The 17,769-nt window shown below is 47.7% G+C and overlaps 2 protein-coding genes across 4 annotated transcripts; both read left to right on the forward strand.

Moving 5' to 3' along the window:
* Window positions 1-4,073: 4,073 nt before the first annotated feature.
* cyld2 (cylindromatosis (turban tumor syndrome) 2) lies at window positions 4,074-8,536 on the forward strand. Of its 3 annotated transcripts, XM_011614320.2 has the most exons (14): window positions 4,079-4,242; window positions 4,678-5,149; window positions 5,265-5,391; window positions 5,641-5,879; window positions 5,952-6,102; window positions 6,259-6,391; window positions 6,493-6,597; window positions 6,750-6,829; window positions 6,911-6,977; window positions 7,054-7,186; window positions 7,267-7,375; window positions 7,482-7,600; window positions 7,673-7,877; window positions 8,055-8,536. In XM_011614320.2, the coding sequence occupies exons 2-14, from the start codon at window positions 4,727-4,729 to the stop codon at window positions 8,231-8,233; spliced, it is 2,070 nt and encodes a 689-aa protein (XP_011612622.2). In that variant the 5' UTR covers window positions 4,079-4,242; window positions 4,678-4,726; the 3' UTR covers window positions 8,234-8,536. The 3 variants fall into 3 exon arrangements, with proteins under 3 accessions (XP_029683281.1, XP_003973760.2, XP_011612622.2); XM_029827421.1 differs by having other exon boundaries at window positions 4,074-4,242; window positions 4,681-5,149; window positions 6,750-6,977; XM_003973711.3 differs by having other exon boundaries at window positions 4,075-4,242; window positions 6,750-6,977.
* A 1,574-nt stretch (window positions 8,537-10,110) lies between these two features.
* top1a (DNA topoisomerase Ia) lies at window positions 10,111-17,023 on the forward strand. The gene is made up of 21 exons (XM_003973668.3): window positions 10,111-10,305; window positions 10,779-10,803; window positions 12,056-12,152; window positions 12,242-12,356; window positions 12,474-12,526; window positions 12,602-12,694; window positions 12,803-12,872; window positions 13,004-13,095; window positions 13,166-13,281; window positions 13,356-13,477; window positions 13,556-13,678; window positions 13,753-13,940; window positions 14,022-14,166; window positions 14,235-14,378; window positions 14,451-14,636; window positions 14,717-14,785; window positions 14,865-14,979; window positions 15,120-15,247; window positions 15,398-15,492; window positions 15,566-15,715; window positions 15,804-17,023. The coding sequence occupies exons 1-21, from the start codon at window positions 10,273-10,275 to the stop codon at window positions 15,904-15,906; spliced, it is 2,262 nt and encodes a 753-aa protein (XP_003973717.1). The 5' UTR covers window positions 10,111-10,272; the 3' UTR covers window positions 15,907-17,023.
* The last annotated feature ends 746 nt before the right edge of the window (window positions 17,024-17,769 follow it).

Here is a 17,769-nt window from a genome sequence, read left to right on the forward strand (position 1 = left end):
CTTTACACTGTTTACAACAGCAATCCTTCATTGCGGACCTGCGCTGATACTGTAATAACAAGAAGCATTTTGATTTTTGTGACGAGGCACAAACTGTCTCGGAAAGTTCTAATGATGGTCGCCAGTCCATCAACTTCACCACACTTGGAGCCTCCAGATGATTTCCTATTAAAGTCTCCTAATCTGGAAGTCTTTAGATCGATTTGGCTTTTTTGTCACCTTATACAAATGCTTATAGTCATCAGTTTTATGAATTTCAGGAAGCTGAAATGAAACATTTGTCAAACTGCACATAAAGGGAAATGAGACACAAATGCTGTCTGAGCGCATCTTTCATTAAAATCTGATGTTTATGTGTTTGAACGTTACTTAAATGTTGTTTGATGGTTTCTCTCTTATTGTGCTGTTGTCTGTCCAGCTTCTGGCCTACTTTATTTTAAAAAGGCTACACCCTGGAGCCCCGGCCGTCTCAATAGAGTCACTGCGCCATCTACTGGAGGAAAGTGACAGTCAACAATATAAAAAAATGACCTTTTATACATTATTCTTTGGGTTTGATTTGATTCATGGGATAGAGTTAGCGCATCATTTTGCCCCCATTAATGTAATATTAATGTAATTACAAAATAAGTACTGTGAATATGCTTTAATGTGCTCACTTGAATAATTTATTTAAGAAGGCAAGCAATATAGTTGGAGATAAAGTGCTCAAAATTGGACACACTAGAGGACTAAATGGCGACTGCGCCTGCGCCCCTGGAAGAGGTGGGTGACTACGATAAAACCACCAGGTGGAGACAGTTGTGAGCAAAATGTGTGTGTCAGTGTGAGTATGGGCCTCTGTTGAGATGCTCCATGCTGCTCAAAGAAAATGATGCACCGAATATTTATTTTCATCAGTAGTCATTGAATAAGGCACCATGTTGAAGTCTTTTTCTGTAGTTTTAATATAGTTTATATTTAAATCATTTGAGAGAAGCATTAAATCTATCAATTTTTTGTGGTTTTATGTTGTATACCACAAAGAAGCCTTCGTCAAAGTAATTGTAAATTCGCTGTTTGAACTAGTACCAGAGTTTTGTCTCGGTTGACATCATATCACTCCGCGGATTAAATTACAGGGCTCTGATTGGTGCGTTTTCAACGGTGGGCGTGGCCACGGGGCGGATTTGTTGTCTGCGGAGGGTTTGAAATTCAAAATAACCATTTGGTGAAAAGCTCATAAAAATCTTACTGCATTGACAGTATTTTAAGAAGAACATTCGCATTAAATCGGCTGCAGCTGAGAAACGCTAACCGAAGGTAAGGATGTTGCAGAGCTAATGCTGAATTAAGACTGTACAGTAGACTATACAGCAGTGTATATGACAACAACAACAACAATAATAATAATAGGAGCTGCATAATGGATTTTCTGTATCAAGTTAACTGGTTTAAAGTCGGGTGATGGCACCTCCAATTATCGCCTTTTCTGCTGTCTCTGGTACCTTTAAATTACGTATCACAATAGGTTATAAAATCTACTCAATTTTGCTTGTGCAGTATTTTTTGAGCGTAATATTTCTGGGAAGTGCAACTGTGTGATTGTGAAAACGTTGCAACAATGCGGGGGCCGCCAAAGTCGATTGCCTGTAAACGCTGCAGACTAATCTTGCACTAATTATATGTTTGATAAAGGAGCCCCTCCCCCATCTATTAAGAGCAGATGGACCAGAACAAAAGTCCTGGGGAGTGGGCATTACTCGGACCTCTGTGTCTCTTGCCATGGATTACCTGATCTGCTGACCCAGTTCCTTTAAATTTTGAACAATATTACAGAAGAAAGAATACTTTGGCATTACCACCGTGACTTTATTAAGGGATATGAACATGCAAATGACCCCATGAGCTGTTGTTTCCCTTGTCTTCGGCAGTCTGAGTCTGCAGCTAAACAAAAGGGACAAGACAAGACAAAGAGAACCCGGCGATGTTCAGAGCCATCGCCCGTCTGCTTTTTGGAGGAGAGGAGCAGACCCCCGATGACTTCAAATCGGGAGAAATGGCAGCAGAGGAGTGGCAGGTTGTCAGTCATCAAGGTCAGCCAGAGAAAATGTTACTCCTGCATTAGCAAATAACACTGAAAACAAGCAAAACAAAACCCTTCATGTTATTTAATTAGATTTTTTTTTTAAATGTAAATCTCATTTTTAAGTAATGGGAAAACATTCTGTCTCAACAGAGGCAGATTCTGCAGAGAACCAGGGTCCGGAGCAGACCCCTGTGGAACAGTCCGGCTCAGCTCATCCCCAGGACACTCTGGCAAACAAGGGAGCCTTAAATGTGATCAGGTGAGAGAAAATGTTTACCACAAATTGGGGAGGGAAAAGCAATGAATGGCATAGAAATGTTGCAGCTTCCATTCTCTTCTCTTTCTAGTGTTGTAGATCCAGAACCTACAGGTCAAAGCAGCTCCGCCCATCCAGCGGTGGCAGGTGCGGCTCCGCAGCTTAAACCTTTGACAGTAGTGGAGCAGCTAACCCTGGTTCAGAAGGCCAGGACCTGGGCAGACCGGCACCACGTGACGCGCAACACCCTGCAGCGCCACAACCGCGTTCGACTGGGAGTCCAGCAGAGCCTCTTCCACCTCCAGCAGCCGGGACGTCGCAGCCTCGCTCACTGAGGCTCACACGCTAACTGCAACATAAAAGGCAGCTACCTTAAAATCCATCCCCTGTTTCCAATATACCATGAAGTTTACCTGGATGAGAGCTGTGTGTTTTTCTTTGTGCGTCTCCACATGAATCACGAGTCTCTGTGGTCATTAAATTGCAAAGTGCCAGAATCTTCTCAGTGAAGAGTAAGTAGGTCACCACAGGCTTATAAAAGGCAAACGGCATCCACATCTGGTATCATACGTGTTCTTTACCGCATGTTTCTTTCACATTTATCATTACTGTTTTCAGTTGGGCCTCTATGACTTGCTCATTGCATAAAGTTGAGAAAACCCAGGAAGTAACATGTGAGCACTGTTAAGAAATTGGGCCATTAAAAACCACAAGACGGTGTTTTAGAGACGGGCCTCCTCCCCACAGAAGGAGCTGTCAGCAGGTGGAGTTGGCATCACAGGATCAGCAGCGAGATGGTGTGACTTTCTATGACATGAGTGACCCGAAGGGAAATGTATGGCATGCTGCAAACGGCATTCTTGTATCTTATCTGATGAGCTCCCCGAGCACGCTGTTCCAAGGAGGAACCAGAACTTGGTCAGGTGTGATTGAACAGACGCGTCCTCCAGGTGTCTGGACAAACTCAAGGCAAGGCCGTCCCTCCGTCCAGAGCTTTGCCTTGAGAAGAAATAGTTATTATGTAAGAGGGCCGTTTCTCTCATTATACCCATAATAATGGTACCAGCATGGCATCCTTGGTCGATTTTGTTTAATTATTTGCAGATTTTACGTTTATGCTTCAGCTGCTGATCAGTGCGCCGCCCTTCTATAAAGAGACAAATAACAATACGTTCCTGAGAAGAAACCCGTCGGCCAGATGTTTTATTGGCTGTGCGCAGGAAGGAGGAGGTTTTAGTTGCTGCATTAGCCTCTCCAGGCTGTCTGATTTCCCTGTAATGTCTGTAATCAGAGTTTCTTAGATCAGATTTGCAAACAAAGAACATTAAAAACCACAAAATTTCTTTAATTTTCTCTCCATTGTCCTCACCTATTAAGCATCAGACTAAAGACTTTTAGTCTTCGAAGAATTGGTTAGCTGAAACTGTGAAATGAGGGCTCTTATGTAAGCCTGATGTGCAGTCGAGATACAGCCTTTCATTCCAGCAGGATCACATGGTGGAACATGTCACATGTGCTCTGCTTGCAGATAAACATGCCAATCAAAACACTGCAGGTAGTGCAGCTACACAACAGCCCCGGACGTGTGCGTGTCAGCGACATGATTTGAGTTATGTGACAATATTTTTAAGATCCGATTTTTCCTTCACCCAAACAAAAATTGAGAGCCACGACAGTTTGATTGGGTTTTGATGTAAGAGCTCCCTCCGAGTCCTGCTGTTGTTTGAGGTTATGAGATCAGTTTTTGAGGCGGAGACGCCAAGTGGGTGTTGCCAGTCACATGCGGGTCAGTAATAAATCCTCCAGTGTCACTTTACCTCCTCCAGTCAGCAGGAACATTCACCTGCTGTGAGCCGATTATTCGCAGGCAAATAATGAAGTAATCTGTCTGCAAGTTAGAGCTTCGCCAGTTAAAACGGTAAGAAAACAATATGTTGAAGGAGAGTGTTTGAGAACACTGATGTGTTTGATGTCAGCAGTTTCAAAGTTTATTTTAGATTACTCCTGCTGTTTGCATTCTTAGTGTCATAAGATCGTTAAACAAGGTTCTACATGGTCACCTCTGAAGAAATGTTTCCTCTAACATCTTTTCAAAAGCCTTTGCCTGGATTAGAAGTGTGCATGTGTGCTGGACACGACCCAAGGATGAATTAAGCCACCTGGGGTTGTGATTCACATGATGGATGTTTTATCACCAGCATAACTCAGTTGAAATTTGGCTTCTGACCTGATTTACGTTCATATTCTGAAAATTGATAGGCTTTTGGCTAAATTGGTGTGTTGCCGTGTGAGAAGCTGCATCTGCAGTGCTTTTGTTCCATCTATTAAAACCAGCACTGTCTTCTCAATACAGCAGGTTCTGTGAACGATATCAACTTCAAAACGGACTGCAAAAACCATCAATGGAGGCTAAAACTCCAGCAAACGACAAGTATTTCATCGTGATCCGGGGAAAGTCCAGGAAGGGCTTTTGCCGGGGATGTATCGGTCGGGTGGAGACGGAGACGCCTCACGGGGAGATAATGGGGCTGTTATATGCCACGGGGAGCCCCAAGAGTGGGGGCATCGTCGCACGGGAGGACACCTACCCTCTGACCCGCCACCAGGCCCAGCTGCTGCTCTTCATTTCCAACATCGGGAGGCGCCTGGAGCTGCTGTGCAACCCCCAGCTGTTCTCAGCCATCTGTGCGCTGGCGCTGGATGACCTGGTGGTGGTGAAGCACAGGAAGGGACCCCTTCCCGGGGTGGTGAGGAACCTCATGCAGGTTGGGAGGAAGGAGAGCAAAGACGACCTGCACATGCTTGGCTTTGAGGTGGAGTTCATGGTGGGTACATGCATTCTCCCGTCCAAACATAGTCACAGATTTAGAAAGCGACATGAATCTTTCATCCACGTGCATATGTTGTTTTTAATATTGTGCCTGTTATGCTCTGTCGCAGGATTTTGATAGCACCCTGTCATCCAAAAAACCTGCTCCTCTGCTGCTCTTCAGCGCTGCAGACATCGTTCAGGTGGTCCCCTCTTACTCCCCCGTGGGACTGCACTGGAGAGACGGCCGGAGTGAGAGTAAGTAGAGGGCATCAGGCATCGGTAATGTTGATGTGTGGAACTTAAAAACATTATCAAGCAGCACCCATTCAACCCAGGAATGGTATGCAGCTGGAAAAACCAGTCTCGGCGCGATGGAATGTGTGGTGTGTTAAAGCACATTGTGCATCGTTGAGGTGTCCACATACTGCACAGTCTAAAGTGACACGACTCGGGGGGGTCAGATGACTTCTTAGTCACCACCACATCCTCCACACACCTCTGCAGGCCCGAACAAGAGAGCGGTGACTCGCATCAACTCCATGCCGAACCTAGGCTCGAACACGCTGCAGAGAGGAAACCACACCGAGGAGGGCGTCATTCAGGGGTCCAGCGTCTCTCAGGTGCCTCTGGAGGTGGGATCCATCGTGGAAGTGGAGTCGACTACTGGCATCCGGCTGTACGGGGTGGTCCGGTGGTTGGGGGTCCTTAAAGGGAAGAGAAACGTGTGGGCAGGAATTGAGCTGGTGAGGTTTGCACCAGTATGATATGCTTCTCACCTCAGAAGCTCTGGTTAAGAAAAGGATTTGTCTTCGCAGGACTACGAGATTAATGGCTGCTCTGACGGAACGTGCGCAGGCCAGCGGTATTTCAGCTGCAAGGGGAACCGGGCGTTGTTCGTCCCTGCCAACAAGTGTAGTCCTGATAGTCGGCTGGGCTGCTATGAAGAACCAGCACCGACATCACCAGGTTAGAGGCCGGTGTTTGAAATTTCCATGAGCTAAATGTAACAGGAAAACTAACATTATTAAGCATTCTGGAAGATTTGAGAGAAGTTTAAATTAAAATCATGCGATTTGTGTTAAAATGCCATCTAACTGGAATACGTGTGTGGGCTGGTTTCAGTTCCTCCGTTTGAGGACTCCGCGGAGGACGCACCACCCATCCCTGAGTCAGAAGCCCTTTCTCTGTTAGTGGGGAGAATGAAAGGCATTCAGGGTCACGTCAACTCTTGTTATCTCGACGCCACCCTCTTCAGGTAAAGACGCCCGCTCCTCTGGACAGCTGAGAGCCAGATCAGACTCCCTGGAATCAGGGTAGCAGATTAGAGATGGTAACCCTGAGTTTCTCTCTCCCCAGCCTGTTTAGCTCATCTCTGACCCTGGACAACATCTGCAGGAAGCCTGCTGACACAGAGAAACCCACAGCATGCACTCTGAGAAAAATAGTTAACCGCTTACGGAGGTTTGTTTCTCATATGCCTCATGTTATCATCTGCCTTGCCAAACAAGAACATGATGACATTTCACAGTGCATGTTCCCGGCACCGATAGCCTCCACCAGCAACAAAAACCAGTCTGCTCCTGCGTTACTGATGGCTGCCGTGTGTTTTGTAGACAGGGGTTCGTACCTGCCGACAGCGTGGCGCTTTTTCGCAGACAGCTCGGCTGTGACACGTTCAGGACAGAGGAAAAAGGTACCGGCCACCTTTGTCACGTGGAACAATCTCATTCCTTTGTGGAGCGTAAAGGAACCATTAAAATTCTTTGCTTTGCAGACCCAGAAGAGTTCATCACCCTCTTGTTCCAGAAGGTGTTTAGTGTAGAACCCCTGCTGAAGCTAAGGTATTAGTCTCACGCTCTCAGGACCGCATCAGGGTTTAGCATCGGGTATCAACTCTGTGTCTTTGTGTCTCTTTAGGTCCGCAGAGGGAACCTCTCAAGGCACCTACACATTCCAGATCTTTCTGGAGAAAGAGCAGATGGGGGCGATGCCCACCGTCCAGCAGCTGCTGGACACGTCCTGTCTGTCAGGCGACCTCAAGTTTGAAGAGGTGAGCGAGCGCTCCCTTTTTTTTAAAATGAGAAGGTTTGTACATTAATTAATTAATTAATTTTTCTTGTTTGTTCTCAGGTACCGTCATGTCTGATGGTCCAAATGCCCAGGTTTGGAAACAAGTATAAGATGTTCTCTCATATCATTCCCTCTACCGAGCTGGACATCACGGATCTTTTGTGCCACTGTGAGGACCAGCACTAATTTACACATCGCATACTATAAATTTAAAAATGGGTTTAATCCCTTTCTGTGTGTGTGTGTGTGTGTGTGTGTGTGTGTGTGTCCACCAGCTCAAAGAGAATGCTTCATCTGTGGACGGTCGGCAGAGCACGAGTGTCTTCAGTGTTTACCCGATCGCAAACTGCAGCCAGGCAGAATCAAACAGTATTGCTCGATTTGCAACTCACAGGTAGAACCTCAGGGTCTCCACCAAACTCCCTCAGCCCAGAACCAGCCTGTAAAAGCTTTGCTGTTTCCTCAGGTGCATAAACACCCCTGTCGCCAGGGGCACGACCCCAAGGTGCTGACAGCAGCAGCCAGTAGAGCCGCCGACGGTCCCGTTTCCAGGAGCACGATGGAGCTGTTCGCCGTCCTCTGCATTCATACCAGCCACTACGTGTGCTTCGTCAAATACGGCCCCGGGCCCCGCTCCTGGATCTTCTTCGACAGCATGGCAGACAGATGTGGTGAGACTCTATCCTTGCTTCGTTTCACGCGTTTTCTTCTATTCGCGATGTTCGTGCAAACACTCCCTGGCTACGCACGGCTTCTTCATCATGTGATAACACTGCAGATAAAAGCTGGCTCTGACGTCCACAAACGCTCTTTATCTCCGTCACTCTTAAAGACGCTCTTCTTTGCAGGAGACGATCAGAACGGCTACAACATTCCTGAGATCCGAGCTTGTCCAGAGGTGGGTGAATTCCTGTCTCGGCCAGAAGAGGAGCTGGCTCGCACCGACCCCGGCCAGACGCCCGACCTTGTGCGGAGGTTGCTGTGTGACTCCTACATGTTTTTATACCAGAACCCCACCGAGTCATGATCACAAACACGGTGTTAAACACGCGTGTGCATTAAACAATGCAACGTATTAACCTTGCAGCTGCGAGATTACGCCTTTTATCTTGCAGTAATAGGAAAGATAACCTCTGTTCAGGGTCAATGTTAAAGGTCAGAAATATGAATGTGGTTGATCTCAGGCAAAACTGGTAGAGTGACTCTTTGTTATTGTTGGTTTAAACGTCTTTGCTGCACCAGTTATTTATCTGTGTTTTTAAATGAAAATGTAAAGACTTTAACATGCATGTAAAAGGCAATAAACATGAAAACAACGCCTTCGAACGCACTCGGTTGCCGTGCGTGTCACTTTTAAACATGCAACTGCGATCCCTCCAGTGTGCCTGGGGTCACGGGGTCAAGCGTTTGAATGGGAAAGCGCTCAAACCTTCAGGCACCTTTAAACTCCTCCTGAATGTCCGGGCCTGTGGCCTTCAGGGGATATCTGGTCCTACTCTTTAAGACGACCTTTTCCGTCTTTTTTTATTATCAACCACCATTCAGCTGTAATCAGGGTCAGAGGTCAGATGGAAAACACCTGGAGCAGGTGTCCAGTCCATTGCAAAGTATGCACGCCATCGCTCACGGCTCGGGGTCGGTCGATGGTCACCAGACAGTCTGGATTATTGAGAAACACAAACCGGCATGAGCTGTGAGGTGGGTCGCTATACAGGGATAATAAATTAATAGTAGCATTATTAAAGTTTCAAATGCACGTGTCTTTGAAGCCGGGAACACCCCGTCCCACACATCCTCATTTAAAATCGCATTTGACATCAGACGGATCGTTGAAAGCAGGAGCAGGGACGCGTGGAGGGCACAATGTTCCAGCACAAAACTAATTAGGACTGAGATGTTCGCACATTTAGCTTCCTACAAGTTTAAAAGAAGGTGATTCTCGGCTTGTTAATCAGAGAATCGGCCGTGTTAAAACAGTGCACCAAAGTTCTGTACCACTATTTTTAATACTTGTGCTGGTCATTTAAACACGGTCCATCTGAAGGTTGTAGAATTGACCGTTTGTTGTGAATTTCCGGTTAAAAGTCAGAGTTTTACAGCCACTAAATTAGGAAACCCGTCCTGTCTCCTTACGACTGTGTGAAACAGCGCCACCCGGTGGACAAGATGGGTGCAGGGCTGAGTGAAAGTGGTCCGAAGAGAAGTTTTGTTTGAGTAAATAGAGCAGCGGCTGAATGTCTGAGTGAGTTACTGAAAGGCAACGACAGGATGCATCTTCTGGGAAAGGATGATGCTGAGGATGTTGAAAGCGATGCTGCTGTTCATCTGATGGATGGATCAGTGCAAGAACCTCTTCTCTCCTCTCCGCCACACTGATTGCAGCAGCAGCCCTCATCAGCTTTTGTGACAAAGGTGTTTTATGAGTGCATAAAATTGATACTCGCATATTTCAAATGGGTGTCAAAGGTGGGGGGCATCATTTACGGCTCTATTTCGCCATAATCTGAGTCAGCCTGGCTGCTGGGTGCAGGAGGATCCGACGCGTGTGGAAATTCCCAACCTCTTTCACAAGCAAGTTTAAATGCAACTTCTTAATTTCGCATAACTTCCACCTTGACACCCAATTATTTCCATTGTATTTCAACCATGATGTGTTTGTATACAGCTCAAGCAAATGTGTGCCTGCCTTGCTCTTATTTACAGGTTTAGTCCTTATTTATGTCTGCGCAGCTTCTTCTCTCAATCTGCAACAAACAAGTCGTAAACACTGGTGCACAAAGGACGCTTCTCCTTCTGCTGACCCCGGGAGAAGCGCCTGGTTCTCCCCGGCTTCTGCCGGAGCAGGTGACCCAGGAGCAACACGTTTCCGGAAGAGGCGGGACCACGCTGCCGTTTAAATCGCGGCGCACGCGCAGTGGCGAACATGAGGGACTTAGGGCTCTTACACAATTGTCTTTTCTTCATTCTGCCTGGCTGCTTCTCCAGCTCACCGGCTTGTGGAAACACACACTTCTCATTTTTGTTTTTCCCCTTTTACCACCCCCACAGCCAAACGACGCTAAGGAAATGAGTGGGGACCATTCCCACAACGAGGACCAGGTAATGTCAAAGCAGACTTCCCGATGACAGCGCTGGAAGTTGCCGGCTGCATTTTGTCGCTATGCTTTAATTTGGCTGGTTTGACAAGACAACTCTGCTAGCTAACGTGGATGGTCCCGAGCTAGCTCATATTAGCCCTGTGTGTTTGTCAGACAACTCGCTCCGGTGCTAACGCTGCCGTGACAGGTTTAATCACGTTTTATTTCTCATGTTTCTAATGCGACTAGGTCCATGTATCGTATGGCGTTATTGGCATACATTATTGTCGGTGCGGCGTACCACTGTTACTCGGCATTAGCCGTTAGCTGTAGCCCATGCTAGTCGTAGCAACCCCAGTATTCGCTAAGCTGGAGTGCCGGTCAGTGTAGCGAGCTAGCAGCGGAGCTAACAAACTGTCGCTCTCACCCAGCAAGTTAAAAGTTAGCCGGCTAGCTTTCACGGAATGTAACGTTAATCTGTTTTTGATTTTGCAGGTCGACGGCGGTTCTCGTTTCAGCGGTAAGTCTGTGACACCCAGCTGCGGCCCGTGGGCGGATTTCTTCAAATTTGGTGTTGTTTTCGGACGGCAAACGTAGCGTTTTGGTAGTTTTCAGCAGAGGACAGAAATGGCGTCCAGAGACTAAGTCCTCTGTCTCACTCACTAGCACCTATTGTTCAAAAGGAAGGTCTATTGGAAGCCTTTCCGTGGAGTCTTTTCCCACGCAGACTTCATTTTGGCAAACAACTCGAGGTGTTTTGTCAGTTTGTCGTGTTAGAATTATTTGTTGGGTGGGCTTTAGTGGTAAAATTAGCACCTGAAAGTGAGGGTTTGGGGGTTGTGGACTTAGTCTCTGCGCCATTTTCTTTTTCCAGTGTAGCGGCCCGGCAGCACAACCTGACCCGGGCTGAGAGGTAGCGGCAGCTGTGGAGGGGAGACGCGGTTCCACGGTGCTTTATCGGGGCCTCGTCGGTCACAAGTTGTTTTAAGAACCTCTAAACACTCCATTCCTACTTTAACCTGCACTTTCTCACCGTCTCCCAGGTGTGGAGAGCTTTGATCACACGGCTGCAACGGTGCACCTTTAATGGGATTTAAAAAAAAAAAGCCGACTAATGTCATTTTATTTGTACAAAGAGAGCAGAGGCAAAGGCCATTGTTGCATGTGTATCTTGGAATTGATGCTAATAATGCTTTCAGATATCAGATATGTGTGTTCAATCATGAGCTCTTTGGTGTGTTTTATTTGCCCGTCGGACTCTTGTTGCCTTCTGCCGTCCGAGGCCTTTATAAAGCATGCACAGAAACTGGCCTTGCATCCTCCAATCCATCATCTTTGAGTAATGGATGAGACCAACTATTGATTAAACAGTTGTGACAGAGCTGAAAGTAGATTTTAAACGTGGGTTTTATGATGAGATGTGGAAGACGGGGACGTTCGGAGGCGCTTGGCGCCCGTTTGCCACCTGTCTGCTCCACTGACAGTTTTTACCTGTGAAGCCCGTCTGTCAATTCAGACTTTTGAGGATAGAGTAAAAGCCAGTTTTGATCGCTAGCGTGTTTCAGCCTGTCGGGTGTTTTGTTTTCAGGGCGCTTGTGTGGTGGCGGTGGGAGGAACGCCGTGGATGTTGTCTTATATTCATAAAGACCTTTACAGCGTTGTGCATGTCCAGGGCTTGTTTTGAGCTTTGATTCCCTCTCTGTGGGTGGAGTGTTTGCATGATGGTAGTTTTTGTTTCTCGGCTTTTACACCGGCCAAATCTGTCTCGTCAGATTCGCACAAACACCACAAAGACAAATTCAAGAAGGAACACAAACAAAAGGACCTTAGGAAGGAGAAGGAACGGGACAAATCAAAGCATGGCAACAGGTAGAGAGTGACTGACGTCTTTTTTAGCTTATTTTTAACGTGGCGTTGAAGTGAAGGCCACCTGATTTCCGTGTCTCGTGCGGTTGTAGCGACCACAAGGACTTTTCTGACAAAAAACACAAAGACAAGGAGAAGATGAAGCACAAAGACGGCAGCACAGACAAATACAAGGACAAGTACAAGGAGAAACGCAAGGAGGAGAAGGTGAGCTAACGCACCCGTCGCTCGGGCCGGACGGCCTTTAATCAATTTAAATGACACTTGCAATACTCGCTGATGAATGAAGCCGTTCAGCGTTTAACCGTTTGCCCCTTTTTCTAGATCAAGTCCTTCGACTATAAAGTCAAGTCGGAAAAAGAGAATGGGTTCGCCAGGTGAGTCCGGGCTGCGTTTTTGGCCTGATTGGGCTCCTGTGCTGCCCGGTTAAGGCACTTGATTTTCTTTTTCAGTCTTCTGCACATGAAGTCGGAGCCCGATGAGGACAGCTACCACTGTCCCAAGAACGACAAGACCCTGAAGAGGGAGCGGGACGACGACAACGAGTGAGCGCACTTTAATCCCCCCTAATCTAAAATCCTGCTGCTGGTGGCCGACGCCTGCATGCTTCTGGAGCGTTGACCACTCACCACATAGGTGTCCATATCTTTCAGCTATGAGTTCAAGCCCAAGAAAATAAAGACTGAGAACGAGAAGAAGGCCAAGAAACGAAAACCAGATGAGGTTGGTGAAGAGACGGAGCTCCAGTTTCAAACTCAGTCCAGTTAATTTTGGGAATTCCGAAGAGACGACGGTCTCTGAGCTGTTTTAAACCCGGAATGAGGTGTTTAAAAAATCCTCTCTTCCCTCTTCAGAACATCAAAGCCGTGAAGACGAAAAACAAAAAAGGCGACGTCGCTGACGGGAAGAAGAAAGCAAAGAAGGAACAGGAGGAGAAGTGGAAATGGTGAGTGACGGCGGCGGGATCGGCGTGGCCCCGGCTGGGCGTGTCCTCACCGCTCGCCCTGATCTTTCAGGTGGGAAGAAGAGCGGTACACAGACGGGGTCAAATGGAAGTTCCTGGAGCACAAAGGACCCGTGTTCGCACCGCCGTACGAGCCGCTTCCGAGCAACGTGAAGTTCTACTACGATGGTGGGCGTCGCACGCCGGCTACCCGCTCTGTAGTCTCGTGGCGCCCTGTTGAACGCTGTCTCTGACCCTTTCAGGTAAGGCCTTCATGCTGAGGGCGGGTGCAGAGGAGGTGGCCACGTTCTTCGCCAAGATGCTGGACCACGAGTACACCACCAAAGACGTCTTTCGCAAGAACTTCTTTAAAGACTGGAGGAAGGTACGTTCGGGCTCCGCCTCCACCGCCCCACCAGCGTAGGAGTACTTCCTTTCTTAACAAGTGACTTCTGCCAAACAGGAAATGACATCCGAGGAGAAGGCGAAGATAACAGACCTGAAGAAGTGCGACTTCTCCGAGATGCACCAGTATTTCAAAGCGCAGTCGGAGGCGCGGAAGGCCATGACGAAGGAGGAGAAGCTGGTCGGTCCAAATCGTTACAGCCGTGCTTCCGAAACCTGGCGGGCAGATCAATCAGGTTTTCTTCTACCTTCTAGAAAATTAAAGAAGAGAACGAGCGCCTCTTGCAGCAATATGGTTTCTGCATCATGGACAACCACAAGGAACGCATCGCTAACTTCCGCATCGAGCCCCCGGGGCTGTTCCGCGGCCGAGGTGACCACCCCAAGATGGGCATGCTGAAACGGCGCATCAGACCCCAAGACATCATCATCAACTGCAGCAAGTGAGGGGGGGGGGTTTGAAGTCCTTCTCTCCTCCAGAGTGTTTCACTGCACACATTCTGACGCTTGAATGCTTCTCAAAGGGACTCGAAGTACCCGGAACCTCCTCCAGGAACCAAGTGGAAAGAAGTCCGTCACGACAACAAAGTAACGTGGCTGGTGTCGTGGACGGAGAACATCCAGGGCTCCATCAAGTACATCATGCTGAACCCCAGCTCCAGGATTAAGGTGCGCGTTGGTAGTGGTGGGCTAACGTTTCCACGCCTCGTCCTGACGTCTGGAATGTGGCTCTGCAGGGAGAGAAGGACTGGCAGAAATACGAGACGGCTCGCCGGCTGAAGAAGTGCGTGGACCGCATCAGGAACCAGTACCGCGAGGACTGGAAGTCCAAGGAGATGAGGATCAGACAGAGGGCCGTGGCGCTCTACTTCATCGACAAGGTGAGGTTCGCGGAGGTCGCGGCCGCGGCGTGACTCTTGTCCTGAGGCTGATGTTCTCCTGGTGCCGTCCAGCTGGCTCTGAGAGCAGGTAACGAGAAGGAGGAGGGCGAGACCGCCGACACCGTGGGCTGCTGCTCGCTGCGGGTGGAACACATCAAACTGTACCCGGAGATCGACGGTCAGGAGTACGTGGTGGAGTTTGACTTCCTGGGTAAAGACTCCATCCGCTACTACAACAAAGTCCCTGTGGAGAAACGGGTACGAGTGCTGCCGTTTCCTCCCGTTTTAGATTGTTCCCTTATCGAGTCGGCGTTCCCACACGTGTGTTCTGCTTGTAGGTGTTCAAGAACCTCCAGTTGTTCATGGAGAACAAGGAACCCGACGACGATCTGTTTGATCGCCTCAATGTGAGCGAAACACAACCTCTGGAGTCAAACGTGGCCGTCTCAAAGCTGCTTTGGTCTCAGTCGCATGTTCTTCTTCCAGACTTCTATCCTCAACAAGCACCTCCAGGAGCTGATGGACGGCCTGACGGCCAAAGTTTTCCGTACTTACAACGCCTCGATCACCCTGCAGGCGCAGCTGAAGGAGCTGACGAGCGGTATGTCCCTGCACGACACCACGCTTCACTGTCGGGCCGTGATCAAAGGCCCGCGTGAAAGATGAAAGGCCGTGAACTGGGCTGGCTTTAGCGGCGGGCCTTTATCCGGGCCTGACTCGGCGTTTCGCTCTTCTCTGCAGCGGAGGAAAACATTCCGGCCAAGATCTTGTCCTACAACAGGGCCAACAGAGCTGTGGCCATCCTGTGCAACCATCAGAGGGCCCCACCCAAGACCTTTGAGAAGTCCATGCAGAACCTGCAGACGAAGGTCAGAACTCTGTTAATTGGGCCGCGCATGTTTGATCTGGGTCAAATTCACCGCCACCATTCTGTCCGTGCAAATATTCCGGTTTCTTCTTTTTCTTTGGGAGTTCCTGAGAGCGTTGAGCGTCTTCATTGTCCCATTTTCTTGCTCCAGATCGACGCTAAGAAGGCCCAGCTTTCTGCTGCCAAGCGAGAGCTAAAGAGCGCCAAGGCCGACGCCAAAGTACGGAGAGACGAGAAATCTAAAAAGTGAGTGTGCGTGTTCAGGTGTGCGGAGCACCGTGTTGTGGTCTGGTGGTTACGGACGCCGTCTGTCCCGCAGGGCTGTGGAGGCCAAGAAGAAAGCGGTTCAGAGGATAGACGATCAGCTGATGAAGCTGGAGGTGCAGGCGACCGACCGCGAGGAGAACAAGCAGATCGCCCTGGGCACTTCCAAGCTCAACTACCTGGACCCCCGCATCTCCGTGGCATGGTGAGAGCCTTGAATCCCAGGGGGACACCGCGCTCATCCTACCGCCGAGCTTTGTAAAACCCCTCCTTTCTGCCCGTGTGTGTCTCAGGTGTAAGAAGTGGGGCATCCCCGTGGAGAAGATCTACAACAAAACCCAGCGTGAGAAGTTCGCCTGGGCCATCGACATGGCCGAGGACGACTATGAATTTTAAACTCGTTTGTGGTTTTAACTGAGACAAAAAAAAAAAAGAGAAAGACCCATTTTTCTATTGGATGTTTTTTAGCTTAATTGAATTTTTTGCTCTGACCTGACCAAGAAATTCAGACAATTTGAGCAGAAAAGAGCAGCAGAGTGATGCGTCTGAGTTGAGGGATCAAGGCTGAACTGCACCCGCAACAGAGGCAAAGTTTCGGTAATTGGAAGACAGTTTTTTAAAAAACCTTTTCTTTATCCTGGACGAACCTGACGCCACCCGAAACCTTTGAACTCTGTGGTCCTGTAGCTATTGTATACAGCAAAAAATTACCGAGATGCTTTGTACCGTTTTTCTTCTCACTTGCTCTTTCGTTTTAGCCCTTCTGTGTATTATCAATGAATTCTATATTTTTAAAATAGTTAAAAGTATCCTTAATTACACCCGTGCGCCTTCAAGGAAGCGGAAAGCCTGACGTCCGAGGCAGGTGCGTGCTTGCGTGTCGGATCTGAGCATTTTAAACTGGATCATGTTGAATTTGAAGCAGATGTCTGGACGAGCAAAGGGGGAAAATACTGCAACCATGTCAATATTTCTTTACTACAGCTGAATGTGAATATTGTTCCAGTCTCATCAGGGACTTTTTTTTTTTTTTTTTAAGTGTAAATGTGAACCTGTCATTTTTATGATAACATCCTCACTCTCTGCAACCCCCCACCCCACCCCCAACTTGATTTTAACTTAATTTAACAGTTGTACCAAGAAAAGAAAATGCTCCCCTATCTGTTACTTGAAGATAATGGTATGAAATGTATTTAAAGCGTGAACTGAGTGTTTTATTTTTCCCAGCGGGTTATGTGAGGGATACCAACTTTGCCAAAAAAAAAAACCACACACATCACCAATCTGTTACACTTAAGTCTATTTTTTAATTGTGTAAAGAATGAGGAAAAGTAACATTAAATGTGAATCACCAGTACATTTATTCCACTATAAAGATAGGAACACTGTAAGTAGCTGTAAAGTCGACATCTTATTCCTCTTCTGTCATAGCCTTCGACCTGTTCTTTTTCTTTTTTTTTGGTTTGTTTTATGCTCATTGTAGGTTGAATAATGAATAAAATCCTACAGTTAAATGCAGCCTTCCTGTCTGTTTTTGGAAATTGGGTGTTTTTTGTGAATGGGGTATTTTGTAAATACCCTTCCGACGTGCCGTCCTCTTGACCCCTGACCTGCGCCATCGCCATGGCTGACACGTTGATTGCCGTGATGGCCGACCTTGTCTTTCCATCCACGCCGTAATGTGATCAGCCAACAACAACGTTTGAATCGACATGTAGTCACGCCCGATTAAAATTGCCCGTCAGGTTTTGCTTGTTGCTTTTGGCCTCGCCGCTGCTCCGGAGGTTTTTTTTTTTGTTTTTTTTTTACCAGCACAGTTCACCTTCGCCTCTTCAAACACATTTCAGTTTTGTTTTCCAGACAAGTCTCGACTTAATATTTGCCTTCTTTGGCTGAAAACGTGAAAAGCGTTTCAGTCTGTGGCAAACTTTCTCCTCCAAGAATGTTGTGTTCTCTCTTGAATTTCTGTACATCCCTGTTACTGATTCTGTGCCTCCTTTGGCAGGCTGACACACAAGCGGAAATGAATTCCTCCCAGTGCTCTGTACAGGAAAATATTAATTGATTATTCTTCCATTTCCTCTATAAGGCGCCGTACACTTCCATGCACCGTCGGCCAGTGACCGGCAGGTGGTGCTGTTTGAGTTTCCGTAAAACCAGTACATTTACCATCACTTACCATTCATCCCACTGCAGCATTTAACTGGTTTTAATGGTTTACTGCAGTCATCAGATGCCGATCCAATAATGAGACAAGAC

This window comes from Takifugu rubripes, chromosome 19, assembly GCF_901000725.2.
Source record: "Takifugu rubripes chromosome 19, fTakRub1.2, whole genome shotgun sequence".
NCBI lineage: Eukaryota > Metazoa > Chordata > Actinopteri > Tetraodontiformes > Tetraodontidae > Takifugu > Takifugu rubripes.

Bases quoted from the DNA above. Each gene is read 5' to 3' on its own strand.
- top1a (XM_003973668.3), top strand. From the start codon at position 10,273: ATGAGTGGGGACCATTCCCACAACGAGGACCAG. The intron at 12,873-13,003 runs GTTGGTGAAGAG...TTCCCTCTTCAG, and splicing joins AGAAACGAAAACCAGATGAG to AACATCAAAGCCGTGAAGAC. The intron at 13,679-13,752 runs GTCGGTCCAAAT...TCTACCTTCTAG, and splicing joins TGACGAAGGAGGAGAAGCTG to AAAATTAAAGAAGAGAACGA.
- cyld2 (XM_029827421.1), top strand. From the start codon at position 4,727: ATGGAGGCTAAAACTCCAGCAAACGACAAGTATTTCATCGTGATCCGG. The intron at 6,103-6,258 runs GTTAGAGGCCGG...GGCTGGTTTCAG, and splicing joins ACCAGCACCGACATCACCAG to TTCCTCCGTTTGAGGACTCC. The intron at 7,601-7,672 runs GTAGAACCTCAG...CTGTTTCCTCAG, and splicing joins GCTCGATTTGCAACTCACAG to GTGCATAAACACCCCTGTCG.